A 22,143-nucleotide genomic window follows, 5' to 3' on the forward strand; every position below is an offset into this window, starting at 1 on the left:
GTCTTCTATAAACACTATGCAAAGCAAGTACAGGAAATGAAACACTTTGTGGTGGCGGCGGGTAGTGTCGTAAAACCCGTCGTCTAGTGCTGCTATGAACAGTGGACTGTTTTTGGGACCTAACAATGTATCGGTTGAATAGGTACTCGAACCTTCTAATGCAATTCATTACAATGATTAATAGACTGTTCTATACAGGTGCATAATCTGACCAATAACACTAGTGCCGTGTGGACGTTTGCACCACAGTGTTCACGCATATCCGAAATCTGAGCAAGTCAGACAGATTTTGGTTTCACATCCCCATTGAGTGGCATTATTCCAATAATGAAATTATATATATTCTTCCTTTACAGGTCAATATATGAACCCGGATATAAACGATTGCTGGATCAGATTCTTATTTTGTTGCAACCACATTTAATAATGTAATCACAAAATAAATACAAAAATTTATATGCGTCTTAATTTTTAATCCTCAGTTGCTTTTAGATAAAGCATGCTACAGTTTTATTTTTATCCTTATAGATAAAATATACTTGAGCCAAGTACAAATTTCTAAGGTAACCAAAGGTAACCTAAAAAAAGTTTCCCTTTTGTTCCTACGGAAATATAAACCTTGAATCCTTACTGTCGAAGTCGACACTTTCCCTGCAGGGGGCAGGAAGCACTAAGCCTGCTCCAGGCTTAGTGGAAATGACAGTTAACTGGAATTTCATATACAGGTCTAGGAGACCAGGTAAGGAATCCATTCAAGGTAAAAGGCACACACACAAACCCACAGATATAGTACTTTAGAGTAATTTCTCTGGCATGCTTCCATCAGGACGACATGGCTGAGCTCAAAAAACGGATTTTGAGTAAAGCGAAAAATCTATTTGTTCCGTAACCGAAATACAAACCACGCTATTTACATTGGGTTTACTTTCGGCGTAGCTGAAATTGACGAGCCGATAGATTTTAACGAGGGTTAACTACCCCCGCGCTAGTTAGCGGGGGTAGGGGAAGGGGTAGCTTGCTACCCCTCCCCCCCCACACACCGGTGATTTGCTTCACTTCACTTTTGGCTCGGACGATGTGCAGACGTGTCTGTCTATCGTCCTCGTTATTGACAGCCTTAATCTTTTCTTTGCTTTTCCTCAGCTGTGTGTTTGAAGTTGGCCTCGCCCTTTGGTGTTCATCATGCGCAAGTGCCCTGGGATCGCCGGTCGCCCTTGCGGTACCTTCATGTCTGCGGTGGATACCGATCCTCACACCCTTTGCCCGCAGTGTCGAGGCCGACGGTGTGATAGGGAAAATACATGTAGTGAGTGTAGGGAGTGGTCTGCCTCCCAGTGGGAGAGGTTTGCTCGCCGGCGTAAGAAGAAGTCTAAGAGAGACCGTTCTCCTTCTGGGGTTGCCTTGAAGGAGGAAGGCTCTCGGGAATCTTCTTCCGCCGCCCAAACCTCCTCCGAAGCTCCCCCTCGTCCGGCTCCTAGTGAGAGGCCGCCGAGTGGGAGCGCAGGCCCTAGTTCTGTTTCCCGACCTTGGGGTGTGGGAGAGGGCGTCGCCTCCCATAGCGGGGCGGCTCCCCCTCCTCCTCCGGGGGAGGATTTTGATTATGTTGATCCTGTGTCTAATGATGATCTTTTTCAGCTTTGGGCTTCCTTGGGGCTTAAGGGCCTGCCCTCCAAGGAAGCCCTGTTTGACCTTATTCAGTTGGGGGCCGCTGTTAAGCAGCCGCCGGTGATAGCAGAGGTAGACCCTCTGTCTATCGTCGACGTCGTGGTGGCAGAGGCTTCCGACGGGTCTAGTCGAACCTCAGCGATCTCCTGCGCGTCAACGGTCTCGAGCGATCTCCGACGCGTCAACGTTCTCCTGCTCGTCAGCGATCTCCTGCGCGTCAACGGTCTCCAGCGCGTCAGCGATCCCCTGAGCACCGGCGATCTCCAGACCGCCCGCGTGATCCATCGCCTGCGCGCAAGCGCTCTCCTACGCGTCAGCGCCCAGCGGATCTGGAGAGACATAGGTCTCCTGCGATCAGCTCGCCCACGCGCGGTCGCTCGCCTGCGCGTTCTACGCGCCATCGCTCGCCAACGCGCCACCACGCGCCAACACGCCATCGCTCGCCAACGCGCCACCACGCGCCAACACGCCATCGCTCGCCTGCGCGCCAGCGTTCGCCAACGCGCCAATGCGCCATCGCTCGCCTGCGCGCCAGCGTTCGTCAACGCGCCATCGCTCGCCTGCGCGCCAGCGTTTGCCAACGCGCCATCGCTCGCCTGCGCGCCGGCGTTCGCCAACGCGCCATTGATCGCCGACTCGCCATCGCTCGCCCACGCGTCACAGGTCTCCAGGACACCATCCTTCCCCTGCTAGATCCCCTGGCCCGCAGCGGTCTCCTGAGCGCTCTCGTTCGCCCACGCGCCAGCGCGTTCACTCGCCAACGCGCTCACTCGACAGCTCGCCTACGCGCCCGCGCGCGATCGCTACCGTGCTCGTTTGTCTCCGCGCGATTGCGCGCCCGCGCTCCAACAGCCCCTCGCGGGCGACTCTTTAGTATTGCCCACGCGCAAGCGTCAGCACGACCCCCGTTCGCGTCTGGTTCCGCAGTTCGCGGCAGTAGCAGGGACGAGTGTCGCCAGGTCGCAGTCGGGATCTCCTCCGCCTAAGCGCAGGTCTCTTTTGCAGGACAAGGAAGGACCATTGGAGAGGTCAAGGCAACATTCTTCCCCTTCTTTTTTGCAGGCAGGTCTAGTGGTGTCCACTCCGAAGGATCGCCCGATCCCCTTCCCTCCAGCGGGAATTTCGGACTCTGTGTCCGTGTCTCGGCAGTCTTGGTTTGGTCCTCTGATGCGGGCGTTAGTGAAGGCTATGAAGCCGGCACTCGCCGATCTAGGACACAAGCCAACGACGGACTCGCCCCTGCTGAAGAGAAGGAGAGGAGTGGACTTCGTGGTGTCTTCTCCCAGGGAGAAGTTGGTTCCTAAGAGGTCCGTCAGGAAGGCTCCGTCCCCTTCGCAGTCGTTTTCTCCTTCTCCCGAGGCCGAGGCCTTTCTGTCCTCAGGAGAGTCCAGCGAGGCGGCGGTCTCCCCCTCGGCACCAAGGGGGGAGTCATCTCCTCGTGGAGAAGAATTGTCTCGCTTGGAAGGTGCCTACCAGACCTCTTTGCTGGAGTCGTGTATCCCGCCCAGGAGGAAACCCAAGGACTCCAAAGACGATTCCGAAGTCTTCTTCACGCATTCGTCAGGAACCAGCCGGACCCCGGGAGAACGTCCAAGCGTCTCCCCAGGAGGAGCTTCCGGGGACAGGAGACTTAGCTGCCAGTCCGCAGGGAGGAGAGCAGCAGGAGTCTGAGCATGCCTTCTGGCAGGTCTTGGGCCTGATGAGACAGCTCAACGGGTTCATGGACCCTGTGGTCGCCCCGCGTGAAGGCAAGGACACGGTCCTGGACCAGGTTTATGGAACTCAGAAGCCCCCAAAGGCCAGCGCGGCTCTGCCCTGGTCCCAGGGGGTGAAGAGTGCCAGAACCAGGGCCAACGCTCAGCTCGCAGTTCTCGCCTCCTCCAGTCGTTCCTCTGCCGGGAACAAACTCCTCCCACCTCCTCGTCTCCAGCAGAGGAGGTATTTCGAGATCATGGGGGAGTCTAGCCCCGCTCTTCCCCTCCACCATTCGGTGGAAGGGCTTACTAGGGGAGTTCCTCTTGAGAAGCTCTCCGCCCGGCAGGTGACGTTCTCGGCGTCGGAGATCCTGAGCCACGAGAAGGTCGCGAAGTGTGCCATGCAGGCCACTTCGTGGCTGGATGTCTGGCTAGGCTCTCTGGGCATCCTATTGCGCTCCGAGGATCTGTCTAAGGAGAGCAATAGGAAGGCCCTGGAGACCTTCCTCCTCTCGGGCACTCGCTCCATCGAGTTCCTGGCACATCAGGTTACCAACCTGTGGGCCAACTCGGTGCTGAAGCGTCGTGATGCGGTGACCGAGAAGTTCCATCCAAAGGTCCCCGCCGTGGATGTCTGCAGGCTCAGACACGCCTCTCTCCTTGGGGGAAATTTGTTTGAGCCCCAGGATATGGAACGAACAGCTGAGAGGTGGAGGAAGTCTAGCCAGGACTCCCTCCTCCAAAGGGCCCTTGCATCTCGGCCCTACAAGCCTCCAGCTCCGCAGCAACACCAGCAGCAGCCTCGCAAGACACCGAAGCAGGCGCCGGCAGCTAAGAAAGTGGTGTCTAAGCCCCAGCCCTTTCCTGACAAGGACAAGAGGGGCGGTAAGTCCTCCAGGGGAGGCAAGACTCTTAGAGGAGGCGGCCGCGCCGCAAACGCTAGGTGTGGCAGTCCCTCCGCGTGTCCACCTGTGGGGGGATGCCTTCAAAGTTGCATATACAGGTGGCAGCAACATGGGGCCGATGCTTGGACGGTCTCCGTGATCGGCCAAGGGTATCGCGTCCCATTCACAACATCTCAACCTCCCCTGACAGCGAATCTAGTGTCGCTGAGCTCCTATGCCATGAGATCGGCAAAGGGGCTAGCCCTTCGGACAGAAGTCAAGACCATACTCAAGAAGGATGCTCTCCAGGAGGTCGTCGACGGCTCCCCAGGCTTCTTCAGTCGACTCTTTCTTGTAAAGAAGGCCTCTGGAGGCTGGAGACCTGTCATCGACCTCTCAGCTCTGAACAAGTTTGTCAAGCAAACTCCGTTCAGCATGGAGACAGCGGACATGGTCAGACTTGCGGTGAGACCACAAGATTTCATGTGCACACTGGATCTGAAGGACGCGTACTTCCAGATCCCAATCCATCCGTCTTCCAGGAAGTACTTGAGATTCAGCCTAGACAGCAAGACCTACCAATTCAAGGTGCTGTGCTTTGGTCTCTCCACAGCACCTCAGGTTCACCAGAGTGTTTACCCTGATTTCGTCTTGGGCGCACAGGAACGGCATCCATCTCCTCCGATATCTGGACGACTGGCTGATCCTAGCAGACTCGGAGTTGACCCTTCTACGACACCGAGACAGGCTTCTGGGACTTTGCCAAGATCTGGGGATCTTGGTAAACCTCGAGAAGTCCTCTTTGCAGCCGTCCCAACGACTGGTTTATCTAGGCATGTTGTTAGACACCAATCTCCACAAAGCCTTTCCATCAGACAACAGGATACCAAGGCTGAGGAGGGTGGCGGAACCCTTCCTCAGGTGGGAAGAGCTTCCTGCCCAATCGTGGTTGTGTCTCTTAGGTCACCTGGCCTCCCTGGCTCATCTGGTTCCAAACGGCCGTCTCAGGATGAGATCCCTGCAGTGGCGGCTCAAGTCCCGGTGGAATCAAGGATCCGATCCCCCGGACTTTCTGGTCCCGATAGGACCCTCGAAACAGGCGGACCTGCGGTGGTGGCTGGTCGACGAGAACCTGCGAAAGGGAGTGGATCTTCTCATCCTCCCCCCGGAATTGACACTGTTTTCAGACGCGTTAAAAGAAGGGGGGGGGCTCACATTCTGAACCAGAGGACCTCAGGCCTTTGGTCAGAATCAGAAAAGTACCTGCACATCAACCTGCTAGAAATGAAGGCCGTATTCCTGGCTCTTCAACAGTTCCAACGGACCCTGGCGGGTCACTCCGTGGTGGTGATGAGCGACAACACCACGGTAGTGGCTTATATCAACAAGCAGGGAGGTACTTTTTCGCATCAGCTATCCCATCTTGCAGTAGAGATTCTGAGGTGGACCGAAGTCCACTCGATAACACTATCAGCTCGCTTCATTCCTGGCAAGAGGAATGTGCTCGCCGACAGCCTGAGCAGGGCTTCGCAGATAGTGAGTACCGAGTGGTCTTTGGATCCTCAGATAGCCAACAAAGTCCTGACTTTGTGGGGTTCCCCGACGGTGGATCTGTTCGCGACAGCTTTAAATTTCAAACTGCCCCTGCACTGCTCCCCAGTCCCGGACCCCAAGGCACTCTGGCAAGATGCTTTCCAGGAACGGTGGGACAACATCGATGTGTACGCCTTTCCACCGTTCTGTCTGATGAGAAGGGTGCTGAACAGGACCAGACTATCGGTCAACCTGTCGATGACTCTGATAGCTCCGCTATAGCATCACGCGGAATGGTTCCCGGACCTTCTGCAGCTCCTGACGGAGCTCCCGAGAGAACTTCCTCCACTACACGAGCTACTCAGACAGCCACATTGCAACATCTTCCACAAAGCCGTAGCCTTGCGTCGGCTTCACGCCTGGAGACTGTCCAGCGTCTCCTCACGGAGAGAGGCTTTTCGCAACAGGTTGCAGAGAGAATGTCTCGGTACCTGCGAAAGTCCTCTGAGGGAGTCTACCAGGCGAAGTGGAGAGTCTTCTGTGGTTGGTGTCGTGGGAGGGGTATCTCTCCACTCGATGCCACTATTCCAGCAATAGCGGAGTTTCTCGTTTATTTGCGGGAGGAAATGCGCCTTTCGGTCTCAGCGGTGAAAGGCTATCGCTCAGCCTTGAGCTTGGCTTTTAGGCTGAAAGGAGTGGACATTTCTTCCTCGCTGGAACTCTCTTTACTCATACGTAGCTATGAGCTTACCTGTCCTCAGTCGGAAGTGAGACCTCCTCCATGGAACATGGTTCGGGTTCTCAGGGCTCTTAAGAGACCTCCCTTCAAACCATTACGCCAGGCCTCTGATCGCCACCTGACTTGGAAGACAGCTTTCCTGCTCGCGTTGGCCTCTGCCAAACGAGTTAGTGAACTTCATGGTCTCTCGTACGACGTCGCCCATTCAAGGGGATGGGGGGAGGTAACATTCAGGTTCGTCCCTGAGTTTGTTGCCAAGACTCAGAACCCTGGAGTGCCGGACCCACGGTTCGACTCTTTCAGGGTCGCGAGTCTCCGTTCTGTAACAAGCGACCCAGACCAGCTGCTATTATGCCCAGTGAGGAGTCTGAGGTGTTACTTGAAGAGAACAGCTGCAGTTCGTCCTCAGATGCAAGCATCGTTTGTTAGCACAGGCAGGACGAAGAGGAGGGTCACCAAGAACACCATCTCGGCTTGGATTCGAAGGGTTATCCATCACGCCTTGAATCCGGACCCTCCTCCGTCACGTCGCCCTAGGGCTCACGACGTCAGGGGCATCGCTACGTCCCTGGCCTTCAAGAGAAACTTCTCTGTGATGCAGGTGCTTCAAGCTGGGGTCTGGAAGCGTCAGACGACCTTCACAGCCCACTACCTGCAGGACGTGACCCACAGGAGCCTCGATACTTTTTCTATCGGCCCTTTGGTGGCTGCACAACAGCTGGTCTAACCTCAGGCTCCTTTATGAACAGGTAGCAGTAGGTTGAGGGCGTTGTTACCCGGTTTTAGTCTGCATGAATGAAAGAGTATGTCTGGCCCTTACTTCTTTCTTCATCCTCATCCTCTGCAGGTAAACCATGCTTCCTTGTGCTCCTAGTATTAAGCTTAATACTGTCGCGTCCCCCATACCCTGACGAGGTGGTATTTGGAACGTCTTATCCTGGATTTCTATCTAAAGGACTCAAGGTCAACTTCATAGGACGTGTCACGCTCTTTCCTCCACACATAACTTATGTAGGCCACGTTCCTTGCGGAGCAAGGAACTTGTGAGGTGCAGGGACTCCTTTTCTCGAGTGCTACTCACTTGGAGTTGGAGTCCCCGGGTAAAGCCAAAGTCAGTACGGCTGGGGACTTTCCACCCTTCCTAAGGGGTAAGTCACCCAATGTAAATAGCATGGTTTGTATTTCGGTTACGGAACAAATGACAAATTCGGAGATAATTTGTATTTTTCCTAACCATACAAACCTTAGCTATTTACACATATTTGCCCGCCAGCCCTGTCCCCCAAGTCAAGTCCTACCTCTAAGTGAAGTGAAGCAAATCATCGGTGTGTGGGGGGGGAGGGGTAGCAAGCTACCCTACCCCCGCTAACTAGCGCGGGGGTAGTTAACCCTCATTAAAATCTATTGGCTCGTCAATTTCAGCTACGCCGAAAGTAAACCCAATGTAAATAGCTAAGGTTTGTATGGTTAGGAAAAATATAAATTATCTCCGAATTTGTCATTTTTGGATGAGAGTGCCATGTCGTCCTGATGGACCCACCAATTGCTGACCCTACCCGAAACTACTCTATCTGTGGCTATTCCTGCTTAAAGACAAGTAAAAGGAATGGCGGCCGGTAGTATTACAGATAGTAGGTCCACCGTGGTACCTAGAACGGCACCTCCTTTCTTTCGCCACTCTTCCCCCTTACATCAAAGAGTTAAATCTATCAGGGTGAAGATTGCTATGTGTCGTATCTAAAAACTAAACTACGTCCCTGATCCCTAGCGATATCCTGGGTTGGATACTCGCGCCAGGAGTTAGAATCCTGGAGACCTTCGGTTTATTTCTCTGGGAGTATCACTGTAGCAGATATCCCTTAGAAAGGCTACCTAAAGGAACCTTCCATCAGGACAACATGGCTATCTCACCCAAAAATAGATTTTTTGCTTTGCTCAAAATCTGTTTATTAGACATAAATACCTCAAATTTTGGAAGACTGACAGAATTCCTGGTTTTGGTTTACCAAGCTGATTAATAATACCAGCTGTAAATTGATCTCTGCTTAGCATTTGCTCTTCTGGTATCCCAGTCTTGGAGACTTTGAAATAAAAGCTTTTCCTTACTCAAATGCTGAGCTGTGAAATGCAAAAGAGGAGTTTCTTTAAGAGGATGTTATGTAAAATTGTAGGAGAATATCTAGGTGTGTTTAAAAAAGCGGGCCTTCCAAAGATTTGTTATATTGATATATTATTATTGTTTTTAGTGGGATATGAATTGTCAAATTTTGGTGTAGAGATATTCATACAAAGTTCTTTGAAAGTTAATATTTTTCTTTTTTCTGCTATATTCTCATTCTTATTCACCTAAAACATTTATCCAGTGTTGATGTCCATAGATATTGCAGTGCCAAATATTATGTGCTAATCTATCCCTCTTTTTGTATTCTACTGTTAAGGAGATATCATTGTGCCATTTGAATAAAACCAGACAAATTGCATTAGGCGATAGTTTTCTTTTTCGCAGAAGAGGTCTTTTGCCTGGGATTGTCTTCCACAAGACATAATTTCAAGAGGGAGCTTTTGACATTGTCCTTAGTGCTTTAGTCTTTAAAATTGGTGCGTTTTGTTTTGTTGAATTAATATGATGGTTTATATCTGTATTATATTTATTGGGTCAAATTTATATTTTTTCTCATTTGGTCTTTATAATTGTTTAGAAACTTGCAAGGCCAGTTAACAGCATGACTGTCATACTCAAAATGGAAACTTGCTGTGATGATTAGAGAGGAGCATAGTACCCATTCTCTCTCCCATGTTTTTTTTAACCTAAAGTCGCGTTGATGTATAAACCATTATCTGCATTGTCATTTCAACTTCTTTTTTTCTCAGCACCACTGGAATTCATCTTTATTATTTTGCAATTCCAAGGTGTTGCGCAGATTCTGCCATCAATTGGAAATTGGGGTAATCAGTTTATATTAATCTCTTTGGCTGGTCCTTAGATGTATACCCTCTTTTGTAGTCTTCTTTTTTATGAAGACTTTAGCCAGAAGGCTTTGCTTGTTTGTGATATTTTTTCATAAAGTTATCTATTTATGGCTCTTATGTAATAATCCTAGGTAAGCAAATTTATTTTTGACTGCAATTTACTATTCGTGATTTTTAGAATTAGTTGATATACATGCCCTAACTGAAATTTGATCTTATGAAATTTAGCTGGAATTTAGAGTTCAGATATACAGTATATATAGTAATTAGATGTCTTGTGGCCGTGTTAACTATGGTCTGAAATATAGTAAACTTAATTTGGATCCAGATAATCATATGTTGGTTTCTCCTAGAAAAGGATTTGGTTGGTGTGTATATCTCAATCTCAACTGAAATTAGCTGAATACTATAGACTGTTACCTTCTACAGGCTCTTTCTGTAGCACCTATGGAAAATCATTGAGAGGTTTTGATAAAAGTGATTTTGACGAAGGAAAAATCTATTTCTGGGAAGAGACCTGTGACGTCCGGTGAAAGAAGTCCTTCTTTACACTTTTCTAATATAAATCTTCCAAATATACTAGAGAAAGATAAAAGCATGGAATGCAGATAAATATTGTTACTGCTTCCATTAATTATCCAATTCCACATGAAATACCTAATTTAGTTTGACTTTTACTAGTAGCTTGTTAACTTCAACTTTTTTCTCCTCGCACTCCTTACATGGATTTTCCCAGTGTGGCAAAACAATATTTTTCTTTTCCCTCATAATTCTCCTCTTGATCCACCCACATTCCTTAGCAAAGTAAGAATAACTTCTGCTTATCACTGGATAGAAAACATTTTGGAGTTTGCTTGTCACTGAGAAGTCTATATCTGTTACATTTCATAACTCTTGAGTGGCATTGAAGACCTATTATAGGCTGACGCTCTTCGACAATGGAGAGGTAAACGGTCTGATAGAGATGATTGCCCTTTCAAATCAAATCTGTAACTGGAGTTTGAAGATTTTTCAAGTAGGCTAAATCTTTGTCCTTTATAATTTCACCCCTATCCTTTCCAAGAATTCTGTTTTGAGGAATTATTTGTAAGGCGAGGTGTTAAGTAAAGTAAACTGTTCGAGACCTTGATGCTACTGATCTTAAGAAGAAGGCCCATGCATATACTTGTCAAACCTATACAAGTACTGTATCTCACCTTTTAGGTTGTAACTTGCTTCTGACTCTATTGAAATGAACCACAGATCTCTAGATTTCAATTAGTAAAAATACAGTAAACAGTTTTAAATCATTCAAATAAAGGGATTTTTGTCAAATAAACTATTTTAAATCATTCAAATGTTGTAGAGGGATTTTTTATGTACTCTGTCAAAGTGTTGAGTGGGTTAGGGCATTCTGTTCCTGTCCCAAGGCCACTTTCGCTCCCTACAGTCATGCCACTTTTCGGGAGTTATTGAGATATTTTTTTTTATTATTTCCTCAAATTGTCTCATACAATGTACCAAAGATGAAGTAACTACAGTAAGTCATTGATTTCAGGACTCTGCTATTTTTCTTGCACCTTGTCCCCGAGAATTATTTTATCCAAACACCCAAAGTATCTATATTTCTTCGCTTACTAGTGTTGTGATTTGTCGGGTCATTAATTATTCTCTCTATTGGAATTTTACATGGGATGCATCATCAGATATTTTGGATATTTCTGCAAAATAGCTTACAAGAGTATCTGTCACCATCTAGGGGTTTCCAACTACTGTACTTTCATTAACTATTTTGGATAATGGCGGTTTGCAAAGTACATATTTACCAATTCCTTTTCTACAACTTTTGTCAGAGCTTAAGGACAAAATATTTTACAGGAATTTACTTTAATTTCAACCTAAATTTTGCTTTTGTCTTGAAATATTTCATTTTGTAATGGTCATATTGTTCTATGAGCTGTGGGACATTTTGGGATTGGAATGGAGACCAACGGGAAAAATTCCATTTTGCCGAAAGAAAAAGCTTATATTTGGGAGATGCTGTGTGATCCCCAATGCTTTTTCTGTTAGGGTAGAACAGGAAGTCCAATACCTGTAAGCAGGATGTACCAAAGAAATATTGCTTTCCTTTCCTTAGGATCTGTGTGTCAGCTTACAAGCATTCGGCAATCAGGAATATAGTGGCTCTGAGTGGAGAGACAGCCCTTCTACAACACTGACCACAAAAGATTGCCCACTTTGCCTGACAGACTGCAATAGAGGATCTCCTGAGATATCCAGACTTCTGCTTCGCCAATGATTGTGAAAACCCTCTCTGAGTAAGGAGATGCTGGATAACTTCTAAGTGTGAAGTTGTAGGGTTGTGACTGTCCTGTGATAGATCTTTGCATATAGGTGGTCATATAAGGGGGTTACCTCCTTTGGAACCTCCATCAGCAGCAACAGAAGGTCCGGTTACTACTCTGCATGTTGCCATAGCAGAGCTATTAGTGTCATTGGTAGGTTGGAGGACAATCTCATTTAGTTGAGGAGCCTCCGGATTAGGTATAATTGTGGGATTATGTGGACGTCCAGGTTGTCCCAAGGATGTTGGAGGGCATCCTAGAACACTGCCTGCAGATCTGGTACTGGAGAGCAGTACAGTACATCGGCATTTTGTGATTGAGACACATCATGAACAGGTCTATCAGAGGCGAACCCTACCAAGTCAGGACTTTGTTGGCTATCTGAGGATCCAACTATCTGAGTCTTCCAGCACAGATTGTCTGCTAGGATGTTCTTTTTGCTTGGGATGAACCAAGCTGACAGTGAGATCTGTTTGTCTTCTGTTCATCTCAGAATCTCAACATCCAGATGGCAGAGCTCTTGTGAGAAAGTACCTCCTTGTTTGTTTAAGTACAGTATGCCACCGCAGTCATGTTGTCGCTTATCACCTTTGCTGAGTGACCTAAAAGGAGCTGTTAGAAGTGTTGAAGGGCTAAAAAGGCTGCCTTCAACTCCAGGCGGTTTATGTAGCGCTGCTAATCGTAGTCAGACCACAGCCCGGAGGCCATGTGTTGTTGCAGGTAAGCTCCCCACCCTTATTTTGAAGAGCATCAAATCTAGAGTAGAAAGAAAATCTACCCCTTGGAGAAGGTTGAAGTCTTGCATCCACCAACTAAGTCTTTCTTCTGCTCTGATCCGAATGGAATGCATGCTTCTGGAGGATCCTTGCACTGAGACCATGGGATCTTCAGTTGCCACTGAAGTAACCGAATGCGAAGGCGACCATTGACGACTAAGCGATTCAAGGACACCAGGTGTCCCAACAGACTTTGCCTCTAGTGGGCTGGCAGCGAGGTCTGCAAGAGAAAGTGTCTAGATGGAAAAATCTTTCCCAAATGAGGTGTATAGGCATTCCCAAATATAACAGATTTTGTTTGGGGTGCAGGGATAACTTTTCAATATTTAATACAACCCCCAGATCATAGCAAAACTCGAGTATCATGTTTCAGTGTGGGAGAAGGCTCTCCACCAAGTCTGTCAGAATCAGCCAGTTGTCCAGATAACAGAGTAGATGATTACCATTGGCATGGGTCCATGCCAAAACTAGAGTGACCACCCTTGTGAACACTCATGGTGCTGTCAACAGGCTGAAGCACAGCACTCAAAGCTGGTATATTTTATTGTGCAGTTAGAATCTTAGGTACTTCCTTGATGCTGGGTGGATCAGAATCTGCAAGTATTCATCTGTCAGGTCCACTGTGATCATGAAGTCCCCTGGTCTGATTGCCTGTCTAATTGTGGCTGCAGTCTCTATCTTAAACAGAGTTTGAAGGATGAACTCATTCAAGGCTGGAAGGTCTATGACTGGTCTCCAACCTCCAGATGCCTTCTCTACAGGGAAAAGTTGACCCAACTGAAGAATCCTGGGGGCCCATCGATGACCTCTTGGAGAGCACCCTTCTCTAACATAGTCTGCACTTCCGCCTGAAGAGCGATGTCCTTCACTGATCCCTTCACAAAGGACAATGAACTCATTGGATGACGAGTCAGGGGAGGGAGAGAGCTGATGAACGGATGGTGTACCCTGACCAAAAGACACTTATGTCCACGGTTTAGCTACGTGAAACTCCCAACACTGCCACCTGCATCTCCCCACTGGTAGAATTGTGGAGGGAACGCCCTCCTCCAAACGGGGCCGCTATCCACGGCTAGCAGCTCTCCCTCCCCTTCCTTGAGGCCCTTTACCCAGAAAGGGTTGTCTGGAAGGGATGCTCTTTCTGGCGATGGTCTGCCTGGAAGAATCATTGAAGATCTTATGTGCCTGTCGCTGCGCAGCAGGAACTTTTGGCAAAAACTGGTGTTGAAGAGGAGGCTGGTATATTACTGCTCTGGGGAGAAGAGAGTCTTGTCTCGCTTTTCTTCACTTCTTCACAACGGCCTCGACGTCTTCAACAGGTAATAAAGACGGAGCAGAGATAAGGGAGTTATAGAGCAGGATCTCCATCTTTGGCATTTTCTTCAGGAACTTGAAGAAGATAACATCTCGCCTCTTTGAGGCCCAGTTGGCCCATTAGTTGGCAGCATTATGTGCCAAGAACTCTTATCACCCTGTTATCAGACAAGAAAATGTTTGTGAAGATTATCCAAGAAAAGGCTTAAAGGATTGCCTTCACTAATCTCTCCAGCAGCTGAGAACACAACCATTTTTGCCACTAGCTTCTCTGCTGACAAGCCCTAGGCCAAGGCCATCACTGCCATGTCTAATGGCAGAGGAGAAGGGTTGTCATCCAGGATGTCGTAATACTTCCTCTGACTCATGTATGAGGAAGGAAGTAGTCTGGATGGGTTGCCAGCCCTGAATGAGTCCTTCCTTGCAGATATCTGCAAATTAACCTTCCTCATGGAACCAGCTATTAACTGGGATCAAGGAAGTTCTAACTTCGGCTTCTTGGGCCTAGGGGTGCTACAGAGAAGGTCTAGAGTCACGTTTCTCCCCTCTGAGATGGAGTACATTGGTTTCCCAAGGCCACTAACTGTCCTGATGCAGGACAGGATTTGGAGGCAGACTGAGTCTGACTCGCCTTGTTCAGTGGTCAGAGCTTTAGGGCTTGTTGGCACTGGCAGAACACCTACAGAAGAGTCTGAATCATTGGCAAGGTGTACATCCACCTCCTGTCTCATACCTGACTGAGCCGGAGGTGGGTCAAAGTCTTTATCGGGTACCTCAGTAGGGGAACGAAGCGTAGGAGGGCTTCCCAAGACGTGGGATCTGACATAGCAGCAACGGCATAGGGGACTCGTCTCTGAAGAATGGGGTCATCAGCCACTTTAGACACCCAGTTCTTCAGGAGGGAAGTTATGTCCTTTCAACCTTCGTACTTGCCTGTGAAGGAGGCTAGGATACTTTGTGACTCCTGAAGGCTAGGGATCCTCTCATGGCTGGAAAGAGTCTGGGGACTAATAAGTCTGAGAGAGTTCCAAAGAGAGGGCAGAGTCTTTGGTGATGGAACGGAAGAGGTTCTGGGATGAAGGTTATCTCCTGGAGGTAGAATGACTTGCGTTGGCCTCCAACGCCTCTGATGAATCTATGCTAGGAAGAGACCCAACCTTTCCCACATGAGGTCAGGTTCTGAAAGCCTTGGCCTGCCAGCCCCTGTTTCCAGATGCTTTTTGTACCTGGAAATGTGAGCAGATGATGTGTTTATGGTGCCCTAGGCAGTGTGGTAGGGATGGGAGAAGCAAGGGTAGCATGAAAGCTAGCTATCGTGCTCTGCTGCCTGGGATTAAAGGGAGCCCCAGGGTTCCCTGGAGACACAATTGTCATCAAAGGAATTAAAACAGAATCATCAGGGTGAATCGACGAAGCTGTACTGTAGTCCCAATCAGAGCAGCTAAAATGGCGAGGGCTGCTTGAACAATTTTCCGAATCAAAGCTGAATCGGGATCCCAAGGAGTTGCAGCAGGCTGTCGCACCCTAGCAGTACCAACGATACTTAGCTGAGTCCCTTATCAGGCAAGTAGGAACAAGAAAAAAAATAATTTACTTTCTTTCTGGATGTCGGCTACCCCACAAAATTGACGAAAGTGCCATGGTAAATAACTATATACAAGCCAGAGTTTTCTACACAAGTGTTACCTACCATCACTTATCCTGAAAGTCCCATCTGCAATCAAGGTGGAGTTATAATGAGAGAGGAAGGGGAAGGTGGGTACTTCCCTGTGACCCACTTGTAACAACTGGTATGATTGTTGACACCTCGTTAAAAGTTTTTATAGCCTTGTTCCTGCTTGCGCTATGTTCTATGTAAAGTTAAAAAAAATACAAATTACTTCCTAATTTGTTTGTATGAATACCTGTATTGCTTAATGAGATGTGGACCTTTTCAAGTTTGGTAGTTATGTTTTGGTTAGATATAAAAAATTATTAACAATTAGAATTACCTTCGTTAACATTATCAATGTTAATTGCTTTTTCAAGTTGATTTTGCCTATAAACAAAATGATTTAACTGTGAACAGAATATCATATGAGGCTTACAATTATCTATGAACATTTTTATGTTTTCTCATGGTATAGAAAAAAAAACAATAGTTTACATCAAATATGACACTGAAAATGAATGCAAATCTAATCCTTGATATTTCTATTCTGAGTAATGACATGGTGAAAGTCATGACGCATGGCACATTTTGGCTACCAAGGTTATCTTTAAGGTTTCAAAACCCTGTTTTGTATTCTCCAAGCCTAGCTTTGTGGACTGAGTAAAACATTTTGTTAAAAAATAGAAAAGTTTTTAGAGATATACCATTCATATTTGGCTGCATGAATTTAGATCTTACAAAGATACAGAATTGTATTTTTATTTTATAAATTTTTCTTCCTTCATACAGGATGAATACACAGAACACAGATCAGTCGTTACGCATGCGGTATTTAATCCATCTGGAACTTTGGTTGCATCTGCCGATACTGATGGCGTGGTGAAATTATGGTCACCATCTCCTTCACCTAAGTATGTCTCAAAATTATTTCTACCTACAGTAGACTAAAGATTTTTTTTTATTGTTGTTATTTGTTCTGCTATTTGATCAGATTTTAAGTATGCTGGTAAGTGAGGAGAATAAAATATGTTATTAGTTCAAAATGTTTATAGTTTATGTCCTGATTTCCTCTCCTCAATGGGCTACTGGGCTTTTGGAGCCCTAACTCCAACTAAGGTTGTAGCTTAGTTAGTCATAATAATAATAATGCTAATAATAATAATAGTAAATAGACTACCTATGTTGCATGCTCAATAAAATCACAAGGCAGAACAAGTAGAATTTAGATTAGGTTTCAAAGGGTGGTAAGTTTCTTGGCGAGTTAGTGTTGATGAAATTGAGAGCATTGTAATTATATATGTCCTGTTTCACTTCTCAAATATTTTTTTTTTCTATTTTCCTATTAAATGTAGTCCCTTAGTAGTTAGAAAGAAATTAACGCCCTCTTATATGTAGTTAGTTTCTTTGCCTAAGATTTCCTTAATGAAGTAACCATCACCCAATCTCCTTTCACAGCTATTACTTGGTTTCACAAAACAAGTAATGTACTGGTTTCTGCTCCTCTTCTTCTTTCCCTTTTCTTTTCTGCTCGAGGGTACACTCAGCCACACTATCGTATCTAGTTTCTCTTCCTCTTGTTTTGTTAAAGCTTATATAGTTTATATAGGAAATATTCATTTTAATGTTATATAGAAAATATTTTTTTCAATATTAAACTTAGCCGGTGATCATATAAGCTGTCAGCTCTGCTGCCCGACAGAAAAACCTAAGGACAAAATACGCCAGCGATCGCTATACAGGTGGGGGTGTACATCAACAGCGCCATCTGTCGAGCAGGTACTCAAGTACTCCATGTAAACACAGAACCAATTTTCTCTCTGTCGTGCCACCGGCAAGACCTACTAAATACGCTGTTGCTTACTGGATTGGTTTTCACAGATTTTGGTGAAGTACACATTTCTAGTTATTAGCTTTCGCTTTGCAGAGGTTATCTTCAATACTTCCTTGCATTCTTTGATTGAATTTTGGATTATTTGTTGACGACTTGGATAGATTTTGAATTCCCCTTTGACTAATTCAAGATGGCTGACCCTTCTCAAGTCCCTAAATACAGAAAGTGTAGTGCTAGGGACTGTTCAAGGCGTCTTCCGAAGGCCTCTATCGATCCGCACACCATTTGTTCCAATTGTCGGGGTAAAACCTGTCAATTGGAAGATCGATGTGAGGAATGCGTTGGGCTTTCGGAATTCGATTTTTTCGAATTCCTGAAATATTCACGTAGGCTAGAGAGAGATAGAGTCAGGAGAAGTTCATCTCGCTCCGTTGATTTTTCCTCTCCCCATGCCCCACAACCTATTTCTTCCCCTGTAGTGGTTGCTCCTGATCCCCCTTCTAGCACTCAACAACCTTCGATGGCGGATATGATGCGTGCCATCCAGGCTCTGGGTGAGAGAGTCGAGTCGTTGGCGAGTGACCGTAATCAACTCATGGCAGACGTCAAGGAGTTGAAGGGTAAGAGTGCAGTGGGTAGTGACAAAGTGAGTGGTAGTGTTGTGGAAAGTGTTAGTGTTGCGCTTGAGGGTGCGTCTGTTCGTGCCTGTCGTTCTCCCAGTCCGGGACCTCTTGCAAGCTCCCAAGCCCAGGGGAGAAGCAATGTCGTACAACCAAAGGGTTCGACAGGCTTTAATCAGCGGACAGACGTTCCCTCCGTGGTTTCGGACGTATCTCGCCAAGATCGCCCCACCCACAAGAAGACGAGAGAGCCCATTTATTCCTCGTCTGCGGAAGATGTTTCTCGGAAGAAACAATGGACCAAGGTCTCACGACCTCTTAAACGCAAGGTCCCTTCCGCGCAAGTCCAACGGCCCAGTTGTAGCCACTGGGTCAGTTCGGACTCGCTGCAGTCTTCCGATGACTGCACACCTCCTAAGAGAGGCAAAGCGGTACCGCAACAGGCAGTAACACCGTCTGTTGCCGCACCTGCTACTGTAGACCCTAAGTGGGCTTTGCTGCAGACCATGCAGACACAGTTGTCATCTTTAATGCAGGACTTTCGTGCGGAGAAGGTTGACGCTGCACCCGTTAGCCTACAACCGTCCACGGTTGTGCGTCCAGTTGACGCTGAGGCTACCTTCTCCCGCACTCCAGCTGTGAGAGTCCCGCCACCCATGCGCACTGCTCCCTGCCAGCCGCATGTTGACGTTCTCCGACGCACGGAACCCTCCGTTGACGTTCGCGAGTTACAACAACAACCTAAGTTGTTTTGTTTTGACGCGGTGCGTCAACCTCCGCAACCCACTGTGGTTACCACTACTCGCCCACAGCAGACTAGACAGTCAGGAGTAGACGCTTTGCGCCCCCGCGCAGCTATGGTTGTTGCCAGCTCACAGACTGGCCAACAGTTCCATGACGTTGCGTCCAGTGCAGTCACGCGTGCACCCGTGCTGCCGGACTCAGCTGACCAGCCAATTCCTACTCCTTTGCCGCTTCCTCCTCAGCTTTCAGACGATGGACTCTCTGATGATGACGACGCTGCACACCTTGACGACCCGCACATGGACATCGACGAACCCAAGACCACGCCTCCCTCCTTGGACTTTAGGAAAGTACTTGCACTGTTCAAGGATATGTATCCTGATCAGTTTGTTTCTGCAGCCCCACGCTCTCCTCCATCTGAGTTCGCTTTAGGCACGCAGTCATCCGCGCCTGCCTTTACGAAGCTCGTCCTCGCCCGCTCGTCCAAGAGAGCCTTAAGGGTGTTGGGAGATTGGATGCAGTCCAAAAAGCACCTTGGGAAGACAGCATTCTTGTTTCCCCCTGCGAAACTCGCTTCCAGATCGAGCGTCTGGTATGCCACGGGAGAAGTTCTCGGCTTGGGAGTTCCTGCCTCTGCCCAGGGCGACTTCTCAAGTCTAGTAGACTCTCCCCGCAGGCTGGCCATGAGACGCTCCAAGATTTGTTGGACTCCTTCAGATTTAGATCATCTGATGAAAGGAGTGTTCAGAGCCTTCGAAGTGTTTAACTTTTTGGATTGGTGTTTGGGAGCGTTGAGCAGGTAGACCTCCCCTTCTGACAAGGAAACTTCCATGCTCATTATGTCCTGCATGGACAAGGCCATACGGGACGGTTCCAGTGAGCTTGCGGCTTCGTTCGTTTCCGGGGTCCTCAAGAAACGGGAAAACCTTTGCTCCTTCTTGTCAGCTGGAGTAACACAATGTCAGAAATCGGAGCTTATGTTTGCTCCTCTCTCGAAGTGCCTTTTCCCAGAGGAGTTGATCAAGGAGATTGCTGCCTCCTTGATTCAAAAAGACACGCATGACCTGGTTGCGTCATCTGCACGCAAAGCCACCCCTTTGCCTACCGTGTCTAGACCCAGGATGGATACTCCAGCGTCAAGATTTATTCCGCCCTTTCGTGGCAGAGCCCCCAGCAGAGGAGGTGCTCGTGCCGAAGGAAAACGTGGGAGCAAGAAGAAAGGTACCAAGTCCTTTAGAGGCAGAGTCTGACTGCCACCTTCTTCAGACAGCAGTGGGAGCCAGACTCAAGAACTACTGGCAGTCCTGGGAGAACAGGGGCGCAGATGCACAATCTGTGAAGTTGCTCAGAGAAGGGTACAAGATCCCATTCTTGCGCAAGCCCCCTCTAGCAACAACTCCCATCGACCTCTCTCCCAGGTACAGAGAGGAGGACAAGAGACTAGCTTTGAAGCAAGAGGTGTCTCTCTTACTAGAAAAGGGAGCGGTAGTCAAAGTCCGGGACCATCAATCCCCGGGCTTCTACAACCGTCTCTTCTTAGTGGTAAAGAAGACAGGAGGGTGGAGACCGGTGCTAGACGTCAGTGCTCTGAATGTCTTTGTCACAAAGCAGACGTTCGCCATGGAGACGACAAAGTCTGTTCTAGCAGCGGTCAGGAAGGAAGACTGGATGGTCTCTTTAGACCTCAAGGACGCTTACTTTCACGTCCCCATCCACCCAGATTCCCAACCTTTTCTAAGGTTCGTTTACGGGAAGGTTGTCTACCAATTTCAAGCCCTGTGCTTTGGCCTAAGCACGGCGCCTCTTGTCTTTACGAAACTGATGAGGAATATTGCCAAATTCCTACATTTAGCAGACATCAGAGCCTCCCTCTATTTGGACGACTGGCTTTTAAGAGCTTCGTCCAGTCGTCGCTGTCTGGAGAATCTAAAGTGGACTCTAGATCTGACCAAGGAATTGGGTCTCCTGGTCAATATGGAAAAGTCCCAACTGGTCCCATCCCAAACTATAGTGTACCTAGGGATGGAGGAGATTCACAGTCAAGCTTTTCGGGCTTTTCCGTCGGCCCCCAGAATAAGTCAAGCCCAAGGATGCATCCAGAACATGCTAATGAAGGACCGATGTTCAGTCAGACAGTGGATGAGTCTGATAGGGACGCTTTCATCACTGGACCAGTTCATTGCGTTAGGGAGACTGCACCTCCGTCCCCTTCAATTTCACCTGGCTGTTCACTGGAGAAAGGACAAGACGCTAGAAGCGGTCTCGATCCCTATTTCCGAGAAGATGAAGTCATCACTGACTTGGTGGAAGGACAACATCAACCTCGGAGAGGGTCTGCCCCTGGCTGTTCAGACCCCCAACCACGTTCTCTTCTCGGACGCATCGGACACGGGCTGGGGTGCGACATTAGACGGTCGGGAATGCTCGGGCACCTGGAACTCGGAGCAAAGAACGTTACATATCAACTGCAAGGAGCTACTGGCAGTTCATCTGGCCTTGAAAAGCTTCAAGTCCCTCCTTCTAGGCAAGGTGGTGGAGGTGAACTCCGACAACACCACGGCCTTGGCGTACATCTCCAAGCAAGGAGGGACCCATTCTATGACGTTGTACGAGATCGCAAGGGACCTCCTCACCTGGTCAAGAGATCTAAACCTGTCTCTAGTAACGAGGTTCATTCAAGGCAACATGAATGTCATGGCGGACCGCCTCAGTCGGAAGGGTCAAATCATCCCAACAGAATGGACCCTTCACAAGAATGTATGCAAGAGACTTTGGGCCACATGGGGCCAACCTACCATAGATCTCTTCGCAACCTCGATGACCAAGAGGCTCCCAAATTATTGCTCGCCAATCCCGGACCCAGCAGCAGTTCATATAGATGCTTTTCTACTGGATTGGTCCCATCTAGACCTTTATGCATTCCCCCCGTTCAAGATTGTCAACAAGGTACTGCAGAAGTTCGCCTCTCACGAAGGGACAAGGTTGACGTTGGTTGCTCCCCTCTGGCCCGCGAGAGAATGGTTCACCGAGGTACTGCAATGGCTGGTGGACGTTCCCAGAACTCTTCCTCTAAGAGTGGACCTTCTACGTCAGCCACACGTAAAGAAGGTACACCCAAGCCTCCACGCTCTTCGTCTGACTGCCTTCAGACTATCGAAAGACTCTCGAGAGCTAGAGGCTTTTCGAAGGAGGCAGCCAGGGCGATTGCTAGAGCAAGGAGGACATCCACTCTTAGAGTCTACCAGTCGAAGTGGGAAGTCTTCCGAAGCTGGTGCAAGTCGGTATCAGTATCCTCAACCAGTACCTCTGTAACTCAAATAGCTGACTTCCTTTTATACCTGAGGAAGGAAAGATCTCTTTCAGCTCCCACGATCAAGGGTTACAGAAGCATGTTGGCA

General features: G+C 48.0%; 1 protein-coding gene across 1 annotated transcript in view; it reads left to right on the forward strand.

Annotated features, from left to right (window-relative positions):
- The window catches only part of LOC137629517 (WD repeat-containing protein 91), a 146,760-nt gene that overhangs the window by 96,315 nt on the left and 28,302 nt on the right, over positions 1-22,143 (forward strand). The window contains exon 9 of the mRNA XM_068360896.1: positions 16,340-16,461. Coding sequence (XP_068216997.1) covers positions 16,340-16,461 — 122 coding nt within the window. The remainder of the gene's footprint in view (positions 1-16,339; positions 16,462-22,143) is intronic.

The sequence above is a fragment of the Palaemon carinicauda genome, chromosome 37, assembly GCF_036898095.1.
Source record: "Palaemon carinicauda isolate YSFRI2023 chromosome 37, ASM3689809v2, whole genome shotgun sequence".
Classification (NCBI taxonomy): Eukaryota; Metazoa; Arthropoda; class Malacostraca; order Decapoda; family Palaemonidae; genus Palaemon; species Palaemon carinicauda.